Consider the following 17,247-nt stretch of genomic DNA (forward strand, 5'->3'; position numbering starts at 1 on the left):
GATGAAGTCCATTTAAACTGGGATACCCTGAACTAAGCAGGGAACTGGTGTCTGCATCATGAAGCTGGATTTCTTGCTTAGCTGGTTAACTTGTCACATTGAAGGTATCCTAGTTTAAAGATACTTTATCTTCACTCACAATTAGCGCAGACTACCTTAAATCTGGCATGTTATAATATAATCCACCTGGTAGTGATGGAGCTGGACGCTCTCTCCTTTGGCCACCCCGGTGCCCACGGTGCCCAGGCCGAAGCAGCCGGCCAGGAACTGCAGCCTGACAGAGGTGAGAAGTGAGGCTGACTGGAAACTGGCCCCTAGGCAGCCCGCGCCCATGTCTTGGCTGCTCTTCTCCTCCATGCCGGATATGAGCACCACGATCTGATGCAGGGCCTCGAGGCGCCGCTGTAGTCCAACAGAGAAGCTCTCTTAGAACAGGTGCATTATGTACACTAACACGGCAGACCACTAGGGGGAGCTAGAACCTCAAACATTAACTGATGACAGAGGAGCTGAAAAACGTGGCTGTTTTCAGGAGTTAGCACCCCATTACAGCTGTGATTCACCTACAGTTATGCATACTGTCTAAGCGGATGTCCGCCTGATGTGGCTGAGACCCCATCGCGTCTCTCTAGGGCCAGCCCTCACCTCAGCCCGGCTCTGCTGCTGCTCCATGGCAATGATGGTGCCTTGCGGGCTGGTGGACATGCTCTCCTCGGGCTCCTTGAAGGCCGGAGCATTCCCCACGTCACCACTGACAAAGCTGACGACATTCTCTATGATCACGTGCACTCCCAGCGACTTGCTGAGGTCCAGGTCCGAGTCTTCGTAGGAACCCGGCAGATCGTACAGGTGGTCTCGGCTGTGCTTGGCTCGGACCCAGGAGTCGGCCAGGGTCTCCGGAGAACTGTGCAGTGGCCCTGGGGCGGGGGAAGGTGGCATGGCTTTTCAGAGAGGGGTGCGGGGGGCGACGCGGAGATGTAGCAAGTTGTATGGATGGCCGAAGGGTCCATGCGGTATGACTGCTCGGATTAAAGCTTATGATTCGTACCCTGATAAAGGCGCACATACATTGGGCTCTTCCCATGATCAAAGCAAAATATACCATGGGGGCAGGGCAGTAAGTGGAGACGAAACGCAGAGTCTTTTAATGAACGAGCAGCAAGTGAAAGCTAAGCTACAGAGACAACGGCATTCGGGGCCGACGAGGAGCCATGGGGCGCCATGGGGCGAGAGCCATGGGGCAGGCCATGGGGCGGGGGCCATGGGGCGGGGGCCATGGGGCGGGGGCCATGGGGTGAGAGCCATTCCACTAACAAGCAGGACGAGTCACCAAATCACCCAATCAAATGAGGCTCCGTGGAGGAAAATGTGAACAGAGCCAGACAGGAATACAGAGCGGCTGGGGGGGTGGGGGTGGGGGTCAGATGTAAATGCTTCATGAGTCTCTCTTTCCAAGGCCTGTCTTTTGCTCAGCTCCCTAAAACCACTGTCCCTCCCTATCAGAGTCACAGACCCGGAGTCAGAGACATTCTGTACGATCCTATGGGTCAGCCAAGCGTAACCCCGCAGTTATTCACCAGGCTGCTGTCTGACAGCACAGAACGAAACTGCCTGTCTGCTGACACAGAAAGAAAGGAGGTACTTCTGATCGTCATTCCGGGAACAGAAGAACCCCGTCTAATTGAGGAACCCTTTGGTCATAAATAAATTGGATTTAATAACTATTATTGAAGATGGTTCTGCTACAAAACTCTGGGATTTCTTGAATTAGACTCCCGTTTGAAGTGCTGAAATTCTCTGTACCTACGTATAAATCTGCTGACCTAAATCCCACAGCAACATCAAGCATCTTAAATATGAACTCCACTGGAGTTTGCATGCTGGACGGCAGTGTTTATTTCTTTCTATTCACAGATGGAGAATGCCGAACCAATGCACTGGGGACAGAGAGGCTGTCAGTGTGGGGGGGTGTGGTTTGGCCTGCCGGCAGGGGCCTGGAGCTGCTCAGAGTAGAGAGGCCGGCAGAGCGGCCTGATCACACCTCACACTGACACTCCCAACATTTCAGCTCATCAATAAACCCTCTTCCACTGTGTAACAGACAGACCCAGCCACAGTATCACAGTCTTCTGTAAAAGATTATGATACAGTCTAACATTTAACTCACAAAGTTAGAGAACATGGAAAACCTCATGGTCATTAAAAACTAATTTGTATTCAGTGTAACCTGAAGTAACACTATGACTTTGATCTTACCTCTCTTTTTGTGAGAAAAGGCCAAGTCCAAGTCTACGTTTCTTCTTCCACTCTGGGGGGAAAAAGATTAAATCAGAAAATTCATTCGCTGTAACATCAGACATTAAAAGCTTGTACCGCTCCTCGATTTCATCACGCCTAGCTGTCCAGATGTATTGAGCAGTAAATTAGTGCAGCCACCTAAATCTGCCACAAGGGGGAGCCGCTCACCAGTGTATAGCCCTCCTCATCGGACTCGGGCTGGGACAGGTCTGACTCGCTCCGGGACTTGATGAGCCTGAAGCTGGGGCTGGCCTGCACCGCACGGCTCTCGGCGCTCAGGCTCTCGCTCCTAAACACAGGAGGCTGGGATCACTTGATCGTTTCGATAACACTGAACGGTCGAGCACGGCCCCCTTCATATCCCCAAGGCACCCCCCAGGCCCTGAAGGGTTACCCTGGGACATTATTGCAGGGATGGTGCAATCACTCATAATTAGGGGGGTGAAATGTAAAAAATGCGGTGCCATCCACCTGGTCATGATGCCCAGCACCTCCTGGGAGCTGCCGCTCGGTCCTGGGACAGGCCCGTCCTCCTGGTGCTGCTTCAATGGCTCAGCCAGAACTGGGCTCACGGCCAGCACCAGCAGCACACAGCGGTGGATGACCGAGTTGCAGGCCGCCGTGTACAGGTCCTGTCCCTCGGGGAGCCCGGAGCTGCCACGCCGGTCCGCCGGGGCGTGGGGGGGGTCCTCCTGCCCTCGGGGCACGGGGCTGGAGCCCAGGGCGCTGCCCCCGCTGCCGCTGGCCCGATCGCGCTCGCGGCCGCGAGCCACTTCCCGCGCTGAGAGGAAACATTGAAAGATTTCTGCACCGTGCGACACAAGAGACACAGAGCGGGAATTAGAGGGGCTGGCGGCGGGCAGCCCGAAGCTCACGCTGCTACCGGCGCGTGAACGCGGCACCGGGACCCTCGCAGAGCGTAGCTCGGACGCGCTTATGGGGTCTTAAAGGAGGCGAGACACGCTGATCAGGCGCCATGAGTAAAACACGAAGCCCTGCACGATACCACGCATAGCGACACCAGTCGTACATGTGATTTTACATTTTTACATCATGTGTGAACACAGCTCTCTGATCATTTCTGCCAGTGGCTGTTTATATGATTATTTTAATTCCAGTTTAAGTTAAAGCTCTGGCCCCCTCCTTGTGGCCAGGAATAAAACATCACTGATCACCCCCGCTGCACCATTAGTCGCACCATAGCACCCCCCCCCCCAGCTCCCACCTTTACACCCGGGCAGTACCGCCAGCTTTAGGGTCACAGGAGCGGCCCCCTTGCCATACTCACTCCCGGGCGTCATGACCTCACGCTCCTCCTCCTCTTCATCCTGCTCCGGGTGGCCCTCCTCTCGCTCCCGCTCGCGGTCCCGGTCGGCCCGCTCCTCCAGCTCCGCCTCCTCGTCGATGGTGCGCGTGAAGGTGTGCTCCTGGGGGTCCATCTCCAGGGACTCCTGGTTGTCTGAAATCTGAAAGAGAGCAGCCCCGTCGTATCCAGGCCATTGTGGCAGGTGGCGGAGGGAGGAAGGAAACCTGTCTGAGCGGGTGACATACCCGCCTGTCCCGAGACGATGAGCGCGTCTGGATGAGCTCCATGTTTTTACAGGCCAGCAGTCGGTTGCGGACTTTGTACACGCTGCGGTAAACCTCAGTAAGGCTCTTACAGGGCTGGTACCTGTGGGACACGGAGCAGGTGTCAGACCGTCATGGCGGAGGGGGGGCGGCGATGCGGAGGCCTCACCACAGGATACGCACCTCCCCTCTCCGCAAGCCTGGCCCAGCAGCCCAGTGTGCTTCAGCAACGCGGCCAAGATGAACCTGGACACCGTATCCAGGAGCAACTCATTGCTCAACGTAGCACTATCCCAGTCTGAAAAGAGCAACATTCCCAGCATTCATTAGAATAATTAGCCATGTTCCAAAGGTTTTTCCTGGCTATGAGCAGTAGGGAGACCTGGAGCTTGTCACAGGCATCACAGTGCAAAAGACAGAGCTACAAGGCAGGCTTTGGATGGAGGACAAACACACACAACACAGATAGAACATGCAGCTCCTCATACACAGAGTGGTGCAGGATTCATACCCACAACCATTCAAAAACCTTGCATGTTATACAACAGAATAAAACTCTCCCACTCTAACCTTTGCTGACAGCATAGTCCTGCATGTTCATCCACAGGCTGTTGGTGGGCTCCTTGGTCGAACCCAAGGCCAGATCCACCAGCATGGTCAACCCGGGACGTAAGGTGCATTCAAAGGGCTTCTTCTCCTCGTTGCCAGACAGGGCCGCCTCCAGCAAGGAGGTGATGCAGTGATCTGGGCGACAGACGGAGCACGTTAAGATGGGGCCCGGCCCCCACAGGACAACCCTGAGGCCCCCGGAGCGTACCAAGTTGAGGGATGTCCATCTCCAGTCCGTTACTGAAGAGCGGCGTCTTCAGCCAGTAGGCCATGTCCTGCTCCTCCAGGGAGGTGGTGGCCCCCTGCAGCATGCCCCCCAGGCAGCGGCCCACCAGCAGGGCCACCGTGCGCTCCAGGTCTACCAGCCACACCCAGGACTGTGCCGGCTGGGGCAGCGGCGTGCCCGCGGGATCCACCAAGTCGTGGGTGCCTGGGGGAGCAGGAGGTCCCCGGTTCACGGAAAACCCACCACACCCATCTACCAGCTCAGATTCATTCGGACGCGAGGGGGACGGGACGCGGGCCTCACCGTGAAGGGGCCACTGCAGCTCCTGGTCCTCCAGCAGGCTGGCTGCCGGCAGCAGTCGGTTGAGACGGTCCAGCGGGGGCAGCAGGTCCAACAAGGAGCGGAGCAAGGGCCGGGCCACGGACACGGGCAGCAGCAGCAGGGAGCTGACGATCTGACACAGCATGCTGCCGGCCGCCGACACGTACAGCACGTCTGCAGAGGCACGAGCAGCGGCGCTTACTGAGAGGGTGCCGCCGGGGACGCCGAGGGCGCGACTCGCCGGGGACGCCAAGGGCGCGCGGGCCATACCTCTCAGTTTCTCCCGGACACCGCCATTCCAAGAGCTCTCCTTCAGCAGCGCGGCTGAGCGGGAGAAGATGTCCGTGGCGTGAGGCAGCAGGAGCTGGAGATGCTTGTGCAACAGAGCCACACTGCTAGAGGTCTGAGGCAGAGGGGAGAGAGAGAGGTACGAGTCAGGGTTGCGGGAAGGGCCTGCAAGGGCTGGGGGTGGCGTCTGCAGGGCCCCAGGGCATGGTCACCAGGCCTGAGGGAAGGGTCTACAAGGGATGTAAAGGTGCCCAATACGCACATGTAGTCATTAATATAGCATTTAGCGCATTAAAGTGTAATGCGGACGGATGCCTGACCATAAAAACCCAGTATTGATTAGGCACGGCCTACAAAGAGATATGATCATTTAAAAACAAATGAGAGACCTCAGAGGCCTGAGAGTTTAAAGCCTGTATGGATTACAGAGGGTAAATGAAGAGGCCTCACCTCAGTGACGCTGTTGATGTGGCAATAGGCGAGCAGCTGCTTCTGCAGCGAGCACAGCAGCTCATGCAGGTGGGCCGGCTGGTTGCTGTCCGCAGACGACGTCCCCTGGAGGATCTTGTCGCTGTTCTTCTCGAGCTCCCCGAAGGCCTGATCCTGGAGACCGGAGGACCGTGTTTCCGAATTCAATAATAAGTATAGAGTGAGAGGAGCCCAAGAGCCAGATTTTTTTTTTTCGGGGGGGAGGGGTGGAACCTCACCGTGTAGAAGCCCAGATTCCTCAGCAGGGTCTTCATCAGGATCTCGGCCAGGTGTGTGTCGGGGTGGCCCTCGGGGGCGCCGTAGGGTGCGTCAGCAGCCAGGCCAAAGGGCGCCGTCTCGGGGCTGTCCTGAGGAGCGCTGAACCCCAGCAGCGAGGCCACGTGGGTGTGGTCCTGCAGGCTGGTCAGGATGATGTCCAGCTGCATCCTCTACAAAACACATGCCCAGAACTGTAATGACTCAGGAAGAGGCCGGTTCTGCCACCGTGTCCCACACAGTTACCGCCCTCTTTAAATCTGTCCCCACAGCCGTAAGCTGTAGCAGGGTGACCCGGTTATGAGCAGGTCGCACACAGCGCACTGCAGACTGCTGACTGTGAGTTTTCAGTGGTATGAAATGCGCTTCTCATCTGGCTGCTTCCTTTTGACAGTCAGGCTGTCCTTTCCCACCGATCGATGCCTAAATCCAACACCACAGTAACAGTCTGCCCAGCCCGAGGGCAGACAAACTGGATGCTGTCATTACTTGCAACTCGCACCCTTGGCAGCTATTATTACCACCATCATCACTGTCATCATCACTCGCTATCTGTATGTCACACCACGCTCCGGGGGGGGGGGTGTTATTCCATCCACTGTACACCTAAATATGACAATAAAGCCCAGTTGACTTGACGCTAACAAGTGACCCCCACTGCCTGCAGGGGGCAGAATGCCTACCTGTCCTTTAGATAAGCTGCCCCATCTGTCAGGCCCCTGGGGCAGCAGGGAGTGCAGCAGCTCCATCCGCTCGCGGAGAGGAGGCAGCAGCATGGTGGCCCCCACGGACAAGGTCTCTATGACGCTCTGAAACACACAGCAGGGTAATTCCATGTTATCAAGGAGCCCCCTCCCATGCATATTGGCGAGGGGGGGGGGGTGGGGGGTTGGCCTCTGCACTCATCCGAACTCACCTCCTGGATTTCATCAGGCACGGACGAGTCCATGAGGCGGAAGAGCAGGTTCCTCAGCGGCCGGGCTTGGCGCCCCAGGATGCTGGTGGCCACGCCCCCCGCCAGGGCCAAGGCCAGGTGATTGGACAGCAACTTCAGACACAGCTTCAGGAAGTTATGATGCTCCCTATGAGAATAAAAAGCCCTATTTATCCTACTGATAATACTACAAACTAAATAAAGAGATTATCACTGATTAAAAAAGCAGAGAGAGATCTGGGGGGTGAGATCGTTGTGCTCCATCACCGGGCACACACCATAACGGGATTCGGCGCTCACCGTGACGACGGGAAGGGCAGGGGCGGAACCTCGCTGTTGATGCCGTCGCAATAGCGCTCCAGGAAGGAGCGCAGGTGCGAGAAGGTGCTCTCCTCCAGGTCCACACAGTACGGCCGATGCCAGGCCACCACTTGCCTTGAGGGTAATGACACCGAGATCCGGGATAACAGATGGATTAAGGCGTCCAGCAACAGGCAGGCAGGTATTCAGAGGTAACAAGACTGTACTTTGTTATTTTACCTACAGGGACCTATGAAACCTATTAAATTTCCAGGGTAAGCTTCCATGAGCCCTGGTCACATCACAACCCGTTCGCGACGTCCTGCGGACTGGGGGTACGTCCTCACCTGTCCCTGGGCAGGGCTGTCCACGCCAGGCTGTGTGACGTCCCTGCAGAGATCTGCTGGATGGCCACCCCGTCCAGGCCAATGACCTTCTTGGGCTTGGTGATGGGGCCAGTAGAGTTGCCCTGACCACACTGCCCCATGGAGTTGTTACCCCAGGCGTATACTTCATTGTCTGCAGGTGAACAACAGGTTGGGCCTCAGTAAGGTACCAATGACGGGGTGAGATACTAATGGAAGAGCTTATATTGGTATTACAGAGCCTGTCCAGTCAGCCTTTCACTACCCTACAAGAAAGACATAACCATGTGACAGCAGCTGTTTCAGATGGAGAAGTCAATCTGCCACAAGCCTGCAGGACCATGTGAGAACATGTGAGAACGGCTGTTTCTGACGGAGATGTCGATGTGCCACAAGCCTGCAGTACCATGAGACAAGGCCAGGCAGTGGCTGTCTCCGATCGAGATGTCCACCACTCTTGTCGTGGCGAGTTCATCGATGAGCTTTGGTCTGAGAGCTGTGGCCTCGGAGGAGCCGCAGCCCAAGCAAGCGCCGCACCCCCACGCGTAGACCTGTGGAGGACAGTGCACACAGTAAGGCAGCCTGGCCACCCGCCCTGCACCCCTACACACAGGAGGGCCAGGCTTCCCATCCAGAGCTACCAAGACGTTTGGCTGAGAAACATAGGAGGCTCAACTAATAGCATCACCCACAATCCCGCATGACGAATGTAACACGGCAAGAGCTACGGGTTTCAGCTCGACTTCCCTCACTTACCTGTCCCGTGGATGTGAGGGCGAGAGAAGACTGGCTCCCGGCACAGACCTTCCGGATGAACATGCCCTGCAGCGCTTCCACCACCTTGGGTTTGTACACCCGGTTAGTGTCGCCGTGCCCCAGTTTTCCTGCAAGAAGAGGCGCGTGACGACGGTGTCGGTCTGGCGGCGCGGTTTTCACGGAGCCGGAGTTACGGCGAAGGCTCGCTCACCGTTGTCGCCGCCTCCGAAAGACCAGACGGTGCGGCCGTCCTTGGACAGCGTGATGGTGTGAGAGCTTCCGCAGGACACCTCACCCACGTTGCTGATGTCCTTCACCAGGGTCGGGATGTTTCGGCTGTTACTGTCTCCATGCCCTAAACACACCACATCGTGCCCCCGTCCCGTCAGCAAGGCCGCTGCTCTCACTCTGTGACCAAACGCACGAATGCTGATCCCAGGCGAACGTTACCTAATCTCCCGAAATCTCCTTCCCCCCAGGTGTAGAGCTCTCCGTCCTCGCTGACGGCAGCGCTGTGCCTATACCCCGCCGACACACACACCACCACCTGCAAGACACAACGTGGACACTAGGGGGCATTAGAGACACTGGGGGCGGCGATCGGCGATGACCGTAAAGGCGGCTGCATTACCCGCCGATATACGACAGTTATAAGACACACACAATGCTAATTTACAATGAGGGAAGATGGCAAGAGGATGTACTCATTACATGGTAACTATTTATGGTCTCATGGCATCACATCCTATACACTATTTATTACAGCAGTTGTGCTTCTGCCTTAACAGGGAGCCCCTGAGTCCAGTCACCATCCAGGGGGAGGAAGTGGAGGTGATGCAGGGCTACAGCTAGCTATGGGTCACCTGAACAGCAGACTGGACTGGGAGTACAATACTGCAGGGCTGTACACCAAAGACCAGAGCAGACTCTACGTTCTGAGGAGGCTCAAGCCGATTGATGCATGCAGCAGGCTGCCATCTATGTTTTATCATTGGTGGCCAGCGAGCTTTTGATGCCTGGTGGGACAGCGATTTCAGTCCGGGTCGACATGAAACGCCTGGGTAAACACATCAGGAAGGCCAGCTCCATCACGGGACTGACCCTGGAGCCACTGGAGGCAGTGACAGAGTAGAGGATGCTGGCGAAACTGGATAACATTATAAACAATTCAGGCCATCCACTCAGGGGGGCGCTATTCTGAAGCACATTTACCCACCAGCTCATTCCAGCACAGGGTTCTAAAAGGCACTACTGGTCATCATTCCTGCCTGCTGCTATCAGACACCACTGTGCCTCCTCCCAGCGAATCACCCCCCCCACCCCCAGCTACACCACACGCCAGGAAGCAGCCTACCAGTAAAGTCATATGCTATCTGATTTTTAATAGCATATATATCATTTAATGCACATATACCATATTATTCAAACAATACTTAATTATTTTTGTAATATTGCAATTTTTTGCACCCTGTGCACTATGACACACTTTGTCTGTTTGGCACTATGTGTATGTTCATCCCTACACTATGTTCCTGCCACTGCATGCACCAGAATTTCCCCCAGGCATTAATAAAGTACATCTAAATCTTAATCAGAGTTATGTAGCCACCTGCAGTGGGGCCATAGAGCTGGGCCTTAAGGGCCTGTAGACATGCGACTACTTTGCCGAAGCCAGGCTCGAACCGGTGACCTTCCGATCACGGGCACAGAGCCTTAGCCCACTGAGCCACACGTTGAAAAGACCAGAGTAAGTGTGAGCAGCACGTCATGTAAGTTCATGTGACCCAGGCCTGCACTCTACCAAAAGGTACAAACCTTTCCTTGAAGAGGCCCCTGGATGAGCTTGGGGTACTTCTGCGTGGAACTATTTCCGTGGCCCAACTTGCCGTAATCGCCGTCCCCCCAGCTGAATACCTCGCCCTCCGTGGTGAAGGCCAGGGTGTGGCCGTCCGAGCCCTTGGATGAAGACACCTTCTTGATGGCTCGGTGGGGTTCGAAGGTCAGCTTCTTAAGGGTCGACTGGTTGTTGGAGTCGCCCAGGCCGAGCCGGCCATAGCTGCCCTTCCCGCAGGCCCGCACCGAGCCGTCAGACGAGATGACGAAGGTGCAGTACTGCCCGGCCTCGATCTGATGGGCAGGACCGACCGTTTTAGAGTGGCCAAGGCAATTACAGAAAAGGAATCGTCCTGAAAGCTGGCACACCATTAATCACACGGCTAACCTGGAGAATCATCGTAGGGTAACCATTAGAAAACCCAATAGAGGTATATCTAAACATTGCTACACATGGTTTAAAAAAAACATCAGAAAGATGAAACGTCTGAAAATGTTGTTTCTAGTTTTATTCCTTTAAAGAGACGGCAGTTGATGTGCGACAGTATTGGAGTCAAATGTCCAGAGCACAGAAAGCAGTTCCAGTGCTTTTTTTTTGCCCTTTTGTGAGTGCATGGGAACTGCTGTAAGGTGTGGGCGTCATGGGGAACACGACCCCAGCCCAACGGCGGCGCTCCATCCTACCGTCTGTGCGTCGGCGAAGCTCGCGGCCAGTTTGGGCTGCAGGATCTTCTCCTGGGTGCCCTCCACCAGCTGGTGGCTGCTGTTGCTACCCCAGACGTAGACCTCGCAGGTCTCCGACACGATGGGCGCCTCCCCCGTCTGGATGCTGTCAGGGCTCGCGCACGTCCTCGAGTAGTCGGACGCCATCCTGCAGACCTTGGGGGTTGGGAAGCTCCACGTGAGCGAGGGAGCGGCTTCTCGTGACTCGGCACGTTAAACGGATGGCAGGTAGAGCGACGTTTACCTCCTCAAAGAGACAGAGAGCCGCTTCATACAGAGAGCAGAGCCCATCGGGCGTGCGTGTGGGCTCCCTCCAGTGACTCCTGTCTCCTGAAGAGCCCTATGAAGATTACCAAGGTGGTTACAGCGAAGATTTCTGGGGTGCATTGCAGTTCAACTCTATTTATTTTTATATAGTATTATATAGTATTTTCACAACAGTGTCACTCCAAGGCACTTTACATGGGTGTGATGTGATATATTCTGTGCAAATGATGCAAGAATGTATCAAAAAGAGGAAAAAGGGAAGGCAAAGAAAGAAAGAAAGAAAGATGACAGGAACCAAACACTTCTGGAGGCCCGAGGTTAGCTGGCTGCCCAAACTCCCCAGCCATGCTATCATTATAGGAAATACATGATATAGTTTTGACTACATTCTTATATATCCAATTGTTATACCACAAGAGGAACTCCAGGGAAAGCCTTTATTAAACGGGGACGACAGGACATTTACCAAAGACCGGCGCATCTGCAGTAGGATGTTCATGAAGCAGTCGTAGCCGATGAGGCCCTCCTGGCTGGGGGACGCCTTGCTCTGCTCCATGGTGCGGACCACGGCGGCCGCCGCCAACGCCATCTCTATCCACTCCAGGAGGTAACGCAGGGAGCCCCTCTGGGCAGCCAGGCCCAGGAGCAGCTCCGAAGCCAGCCGGCGACCCACGATGTCGGCCCCCGAGTTTGGCATGGTCACCCCCTTTAAGAAGGTAGTCACTTGGGCCAGGCAGTCCAGTCCCATGGGCGGGATCTTGCTCTCGTTGGCCAGCGACAGCGGCGGCAGGGAGCTGATGACGTCTATGGCGGTGTGGATGACGTCGTTGCAGAGGCTGAGCCCCGGCGACGGGGGCGGCATCATCCAGCTCTGCCGCAGCAGCGCGAAGAGAAGGCTAAGCCCCGTGCGGACGCCCATCTCGATGAGCGCGTCGGTGCTGGAGCGCGGCCGCTCACTCACTGAGTGCAGGTCGGCGGCTCCCGTGCTGCTCTCGGGCGAGTGCTGCTGTTGCTTGACCTTGCCCTTGTCGTGGTACTTGTTGGAGAGGGCGTAGAAGATGCGCTGCAGCACCAGCAGCCGCTTGCGCAGCGCCGCGGCGAACGGCGAGTCCGAGCACACCATCTTGGCCAGGGCCAGCTGGCTGCTCAGGAGGGCGTCCAGGTAATGCTCCTGCTCGTCGCTGGAGAGCGACTCGCGCTCGAAATCCGGTAGCTGAGGGCCCTTGAGGCAGAGCACCTGCTGAGGCAGCAGAACCACCTCCTTGTTGGTCACCAGCTTGGAGTAAAGCACAGACACCCCCTCCCGCGTGGCGATGGACTCGCTGTCCTCGCTGATCCAGGAGCTGTTGAGGTGCTCCAGCCATTTGAGCTTCACCGGAGGGATCGTTAGGGCCATGGCACGTCACTCAGGCTCCATCGGTTCTGGGGAGGAGGAGACCAAGAGACTGCTGGGAAAAAAAGGAGTGCTTTATGCACCGCCTGAGGGAGAAAGCACCCCTCGCTGCGCGTAATGTAGCTGTAAGGTCACCGCCACTGACAGAGAGGTCACGTGAGGCCTTAGATTAATCCTGGAGCTACTGAAGAAAAGACCCTGCTACTCACAGCAGCTGATAAGATTGCTTACAATGTGCATTTCAAGGTGTGTGATAACTGCAGAGCTCCTGATTCATACGGCTCTACTGCTAGACGACCTATAAAGATAAAGTGCCAGAGTGGCTGCATCGTCTCCACTGCTACCAAGATGATCAACCACACATTAGCCGGTGCAATAGTCAGACAACAGGCTTGACGTATATAAAATGACGTATATAAAAGGCCAGGTTTTAATTTACACGTGACTGCTGATTCATCTAAACAACAGTATTTCATAACGTACCTGCATATAGTGTCTTACTTTCAGTCAATGGCACCATAACCCAGCCCTGGACACTCAAAGAAAAGTTTAATTTTCTATGGACTTTTTATTACCACCCAGTTACAACCAGTATACAGTAAACTTTAAAAAATAAAAAATCTAGAACAAGTGAAACAACATTTGTGAGACATATCCAGAGCTGGCAGAATTGTGCAACCCGGCTTGGCTACAATGACCTAAAGTCCACGGTGAAGTATGAAGGTGAGCCCTAACCCCACGCTACGTCCGCTAACACAACTTAGTTACTCATTACCACCGGCAGAAACAACAGAAATTAAATATTTCACTTAGTGATTGTTGTTTTTCCCACTCAGATTTACAAACATACAGACTGAGATATATGTTTCACACTGAATGAAACTTCCCAAAATCCAGGTTCATGCTGACTCAGCAGTAACCCCTGAGATTCAGCAGCTCTTTTTCGGCCCTGAGGGAAGCCGCATTACGGAATGAAGGCATGTCTGACCAATCAGACCATAGCCCCCCTCCCGGCACGGCACCCCCTGTGCCTGCCGCCATGCACGTTCGTCAGACCACTCGGTCCTCTTCATGGTTCACAGGTCTGTGCTCTGTGCACGAGCAGAGTCGTAAACAGGAAGCAGTGGGTCGTGCAAGGCCGAGACACTAATGCACCCCCCCTCCCCCATTAAGCTGCTCTTTCTGTTCTTTAGCACTGATACGGGAGGGAGGGGCTGCACATTTTGCACTGCCCTCACATACGAGTGGCGCCATATGTTTCGCAAAAACGCCACGCTGCCCCCGACTTGGCCTGTCATTACCGCCCCGGTACCTGGCACTTAAAGCCCAAAGCCATGACCATTTTCTTAACCAATCACAGCAAATGTCCATCTTCAAAGTCAACGTGACGTCCATCTAATCCCAGCGCATTGAAATATGCCGAATCTCCATCGGCCAATGAAATCACTCCAACGAGCAGGCACTAAAAAGCCGAGAGCTCACCTGAATGTGAAGGCAGAGCTCATCCTGCTTGCCCTTTTGTTAATGAACACTTTCCATACACAGCAGGCTTATTTAAAATTGCCCAGATAAGGTAATAAGTACTTCTGTCATAGTACAGAAGACTCAAACGATTACATAACTATAGTTAATCAATATTGACATTAAGGTTAAAAATTAACAGCTAATTTTATCTAGCTGGCTTATTTTTAGATAACCAGGCTTCAGACCAGCTCCTGCACATCGCAGAAGCATTACTCTTACTGTTACACTTTACCCATGAATAATTTCCCCTTATAATACGGCTGTGTGTTTAACATTAGGTACTGCTCTACATTATCCTACCATATTCTATTCTGTGGCACCGAAGGGACGTGCGTTCAGTGATTAATTGCCTGCATTTAACTCATAAAGGCGTGTATTTGGGAGGGTGAAGCAGAGGCTGCATACGAAGGGAACCAGCCTGAGATGCTTATTCAGCATCAGCATCATGTTAACAGCCGCACTCCTTTGGCATGGACTCAGCACAGCCTCTCATTATTCTGAAGTGATTATTCTGGGATGATGCACCTCAAGTAACATGATCATGAAAGGAACACGGTGACGACCAAGGGGACCAGGACACAGTGAGGGGACCAGGACATGGTGACAGCTAAGGGAGATGATGGCGGCCGAGGGGACCAAGACACGGTGACAGTGAAGGGACATAGTGACAGCTGAGGGGACCAGGATACGGTGACAACATAGGGACACAGTGATGGCTGAGGGGACCAGGATATGCTGACAGAAAAGGGACATGGAGACGGCTGTGGGGACCAGGATACGGTGACAACATAGGGACGCAGTGATGGCTGAGGGGACCAGGAGACGGTGACGACTAAGGGACACGATGATAGCTGAGGGGACCAGGATACGGTGACGACTAAGGCACACGATGATGGCTGAGGGGACCAGGATACGGTGACGACTAAGGGACATGATGATGGCTGAGGGGACCAGGATACGGTGACGACTAAGGGACACGATGATGGCTGAGGGGACCAGGATACGGTGACGACTAAGGGACACGATGATGGCTGAGGGGACCAGGATACGGTGACGACTAAGGGACACGATGATGGCTGAGGGGACCAGGATACGGTGACGACTAAGGCACACGATGATGGCTGAGGGGACCAGGATACGGTGACAACTAAGGGACACAATGGTGACTGAAGGGACCAGGGGACACTAACAGCAAAGGGACACGATGACGGCTAAGAGGACCAGGATACGGTGACAGCTGAGCGGGACCCGGTAATGGCGGAGGGGACCGTATGAAGGCTGTCTACAATCAGGGCCAAAGGGCCGCCAGCTCGCACTGTCACTAAACACCCATCATATTTCAGAACCGGACCATGCCTTTCTGTCACATACCGGAGATAATCGGGTTCAGTAAACGACCATTTAGACGGGACGGGCACTGATCTCGACAATAACCGCCAAGCGTACAAGCTGAACCCAGAGCCTCGGCGACTGCCGACGGACGCCTGTCAGGAAGGCGGAGTGCTAGCCGGGCTAGCGAGTTAGCATGACCCACGCAGCACACTCCGGCTAAATACGGCGCCGCCTGAGCTGCACTACTAGTTAGCCCACCTAACCAGCTGGCTTTAACGTTAACGACGTGCGACTAGTCACTGCGCGGTATAAAAGCCAATAATTTCCCCGCCAATCCGGAGATATAGCCGAGTGGCTAAGGCTAGCCGCCCAGGTTCGGCTGCGGGGTGGCTGACTAATCAGAACCGAGCAGCCGCGCTGGGAGTCGCGCACCTGAACAAAAACCTAAAAATGTGGCTTTTTGACGTACTGAGCGGCCCTTCGGGTCCCGTTAACACAACCGGGCTGCCGTGGCGCCGCATATTCGGGCTGCCCGCCCGCTAGTCCCGCCGCAAACGGGCCAGTCCTGCGACTCGCTGGTTAGCTGGTTAGGGAGCCGGACACCCGTCAATGAAAAGCACGACTTCACCGACCCGACAACCGGCGAACACCCCGGGAGCCACGGGCACGGATGCTCGTCCGGCCTGCCGTCCCACGTTACGCCGCGATGCTCGGGTACAGCGAGGCCGGCTTACCGTCGACTGTGGCAGGCCTACCGGGTGCCGTGCGCGGCTAGCTGCGCCTAGGAGCGGAAAGCAGCCGCTGCGGGTCCGGCATGTTACCAGGACGCGAACCTGCCCTCTCCGGGCGACTCCTCTTCTGTTTGTCCGCTTCTAAAGGAAACCTGGAAGGCGGCTCGAGAGCGACGGTGTCCTCGGATGTCTGCAGAGCTTAAGGCGTGATGCGTGCAGTCAGGAGTCCCGGTGGCAGCCGCCGGCCGCAGCCCCAGCCCTGCCGAGTGAGGAGGGTGCGCTGACGCATCTGCAGCGGAGCAGCTCAGGTGGAGGGAAGGGGAGCTCCGAGAAACGCCCTTACGGTGCGGATATCAATAAAGCGCATCTCCACCTGCTATCATTTGTGGTCTGGTGTTCATCTGGAGACTCCCAGCGCAATCATGGAAATATAACCGCGAGTGATCTTATTGTCAAGTATTGTCTTCATCAATGCTAATGCATAATTAAAGATTCAAGGCAATTTATTGTCATGTGTTATGGACGACATGTTCTTCCGGCTCCCAATAAAAACAAACTACACAAAACAAAAGGCAGCACCGTTGGTTTTGGAAGCCCCTAAAGATGCGAATTGAGGCGATTACAAAAAGACAACTGTACAATTATGATTATATACAACACACGTCGCAGTATCAACTTAACAATGTAACCACATACATATAATGAAATAGTGTTTAGTCAGACAGAGACGTTCATATTTCTATAAATCACTCATTAATGCCACACAGTTCTTGATATTGTAAACTTCCCGGATTGTACTCCAAGCTCACCTCGATCTTGTGTATGCCAAAAGATTGGTACTGAGTTGCATATGGTTTGCAGTTTTCAATAGCTGACACCATTTGATATATAAAAATACAACTTTAACGCTTCAAAATGTGTGTAATGTGAAACGCTTACACCTGCTGTCGGAAGATACTGATATTGACTTGTAACCTGAAAATCGCAGGTTCATATGGGAGAGCACTTTGTTCTGGTGACACTGGTGCTGAAAC

The 17,247-nt window shown here is 54.5% G+C and overlaps 1 protein-coding gene across 9 annotated transcripts in view; it reads right to left on the reverse strand.

Annotated features, from left to right (window-relative positions):
- Nucleotides 1-17,247, reverse strand: part of herc1 (HECT and RLD domain containing E3 ubiquitin protein ligase family member 1) — a 42,549-nt gene that overhangs the window by 24,931 nt on the left and 371 nt on the right. For 2 of the 9 annotated variants that reach the window (XM_023818907.2, XM_023818888.2), the window contains exons 1-27: nucleotides 16,217-16,618; nucleotides 11,700-12,655; nucleotides 11,211-11,306; nucleotides 10,928-11,122; nucleotides 10,226-10,537; nucleotides 8,861-8,957; nucleotides 8,622-8,765; nucleotides 8,411-8,538; nucleotides 8,061-8,205; nucleotides 7,637-7,808; nucleotides 7,290-7,424; nucleotides 6,972-7,137; nucleotides 6,739-6,864; nucleotides 6,019-6,228; nucleotides 5,762-5,914; nucleotides 5,294-5,426; nucleotides 5,006-5,197; nucleotides 4,685-4,906; nucleotides 4,438-4,611; nucleotides 4,051-4,165; nucleotides 3,850-3,970; nucleotides 3,587-3,764; nucleotides 2,770-3,103; nucleotides 2,467-2,587; nucleotides 2,257-2,308; nucleotides 646-917; nucleotides 187-402 (exon numbers count right to left, since the gene is read on the reverse strand). In XM_023818907.2, coding sequence (XP_023674675.2) covers nucleotides 187-402; nucleotides 646-917; nucleotides 2,257-2,308; nucleotides 2,467-2,587; nucleotides 2,770-3,103; nucleotides 3,587-3,764; nucleotides 3,850-3,970; nucleotides 4,051-4,165; nucleotides 4,438-4,611; nucleotides 4,685-4,906; nucleotides 5,006-5,197; nucleotides 5,294-5,426; nucleotides 5,762-5,914; nucleotides 6,019-6,228; nucleotides 6,739-6,864; nucleotides 6,972-7,137; nucleotides 7,290-7,424; nucleotides 7,637-7,808; nucleotides 8,061-8,205; nucleotides 8,411-8,538; nucleotides 8,622-8,765; nucleotides 8,861-8,957; nucleotides 10,226-10,537; nucleotides 10,928-11,122; nucleotides 11,211-11,306; nucleotides 11,700-12,629 — 5,139 coding nt within the window. In that variant the 5' untranslated portion in view covers nucleotides 12,630-12,655; nucleotides 16,217-16,618. Of the gene's footprint in view, nucleotides 1-186; nucleotides 403-645; nucleotides 918-2,256; nucleotides 2,309-2,466; nucleotides 2,588-2,769; nucleotides 3,104-3,586; nucleotides 3,765-3,849; nucleotides 3,971-4,050; nucleotides 4,166-4,437; nucleotides 4,612-4,684; nucleotides 4,907-5,005; nucleotides 5,198-5,293; nucleotides 5,427-5,761; nucleotides 5,915-6,018; nucleotides 6,229-6,738; nucleotides 6,865-6,971; nucleotides 7,138-7,289; nucleotides 7,425-7,636; nucleotides 7,809-8,060; nucleotides 8,206-8,410; nucleotides 8,539-8,621; nucleotides 8,766-8,860; nucleotides 8,958-10,225; nucleotides 10,538-10,927; nucleotides 11,123-11,210; nucleotides 11,307-11,699; nucleotides 12,682-16,216; nucleotides 16,621-17,247 lie in introns of those variants that run through there. The other 7 variants (XM_023818879.2, XM_023818858.2, XM_023818830.2 and 4 more) reach the window with 7 other exon arrangements.

This window comes from Paramormyrops kingsleyae, chromosome 11 (assembly GCF_048594095.1).
Source record: "Paramormyrops kingsleyae isolate MSU_618 chromosome 11, PKINGS_0.4, whole genome shotgun sequence".
Taxonomy (NCBI): Eukaryota; Metazoa; Chordata; class Actinopteri; order Osteoglossiformes; family Mormyridae; genus Paramormyrops; species Paramormyrops kingsleyae.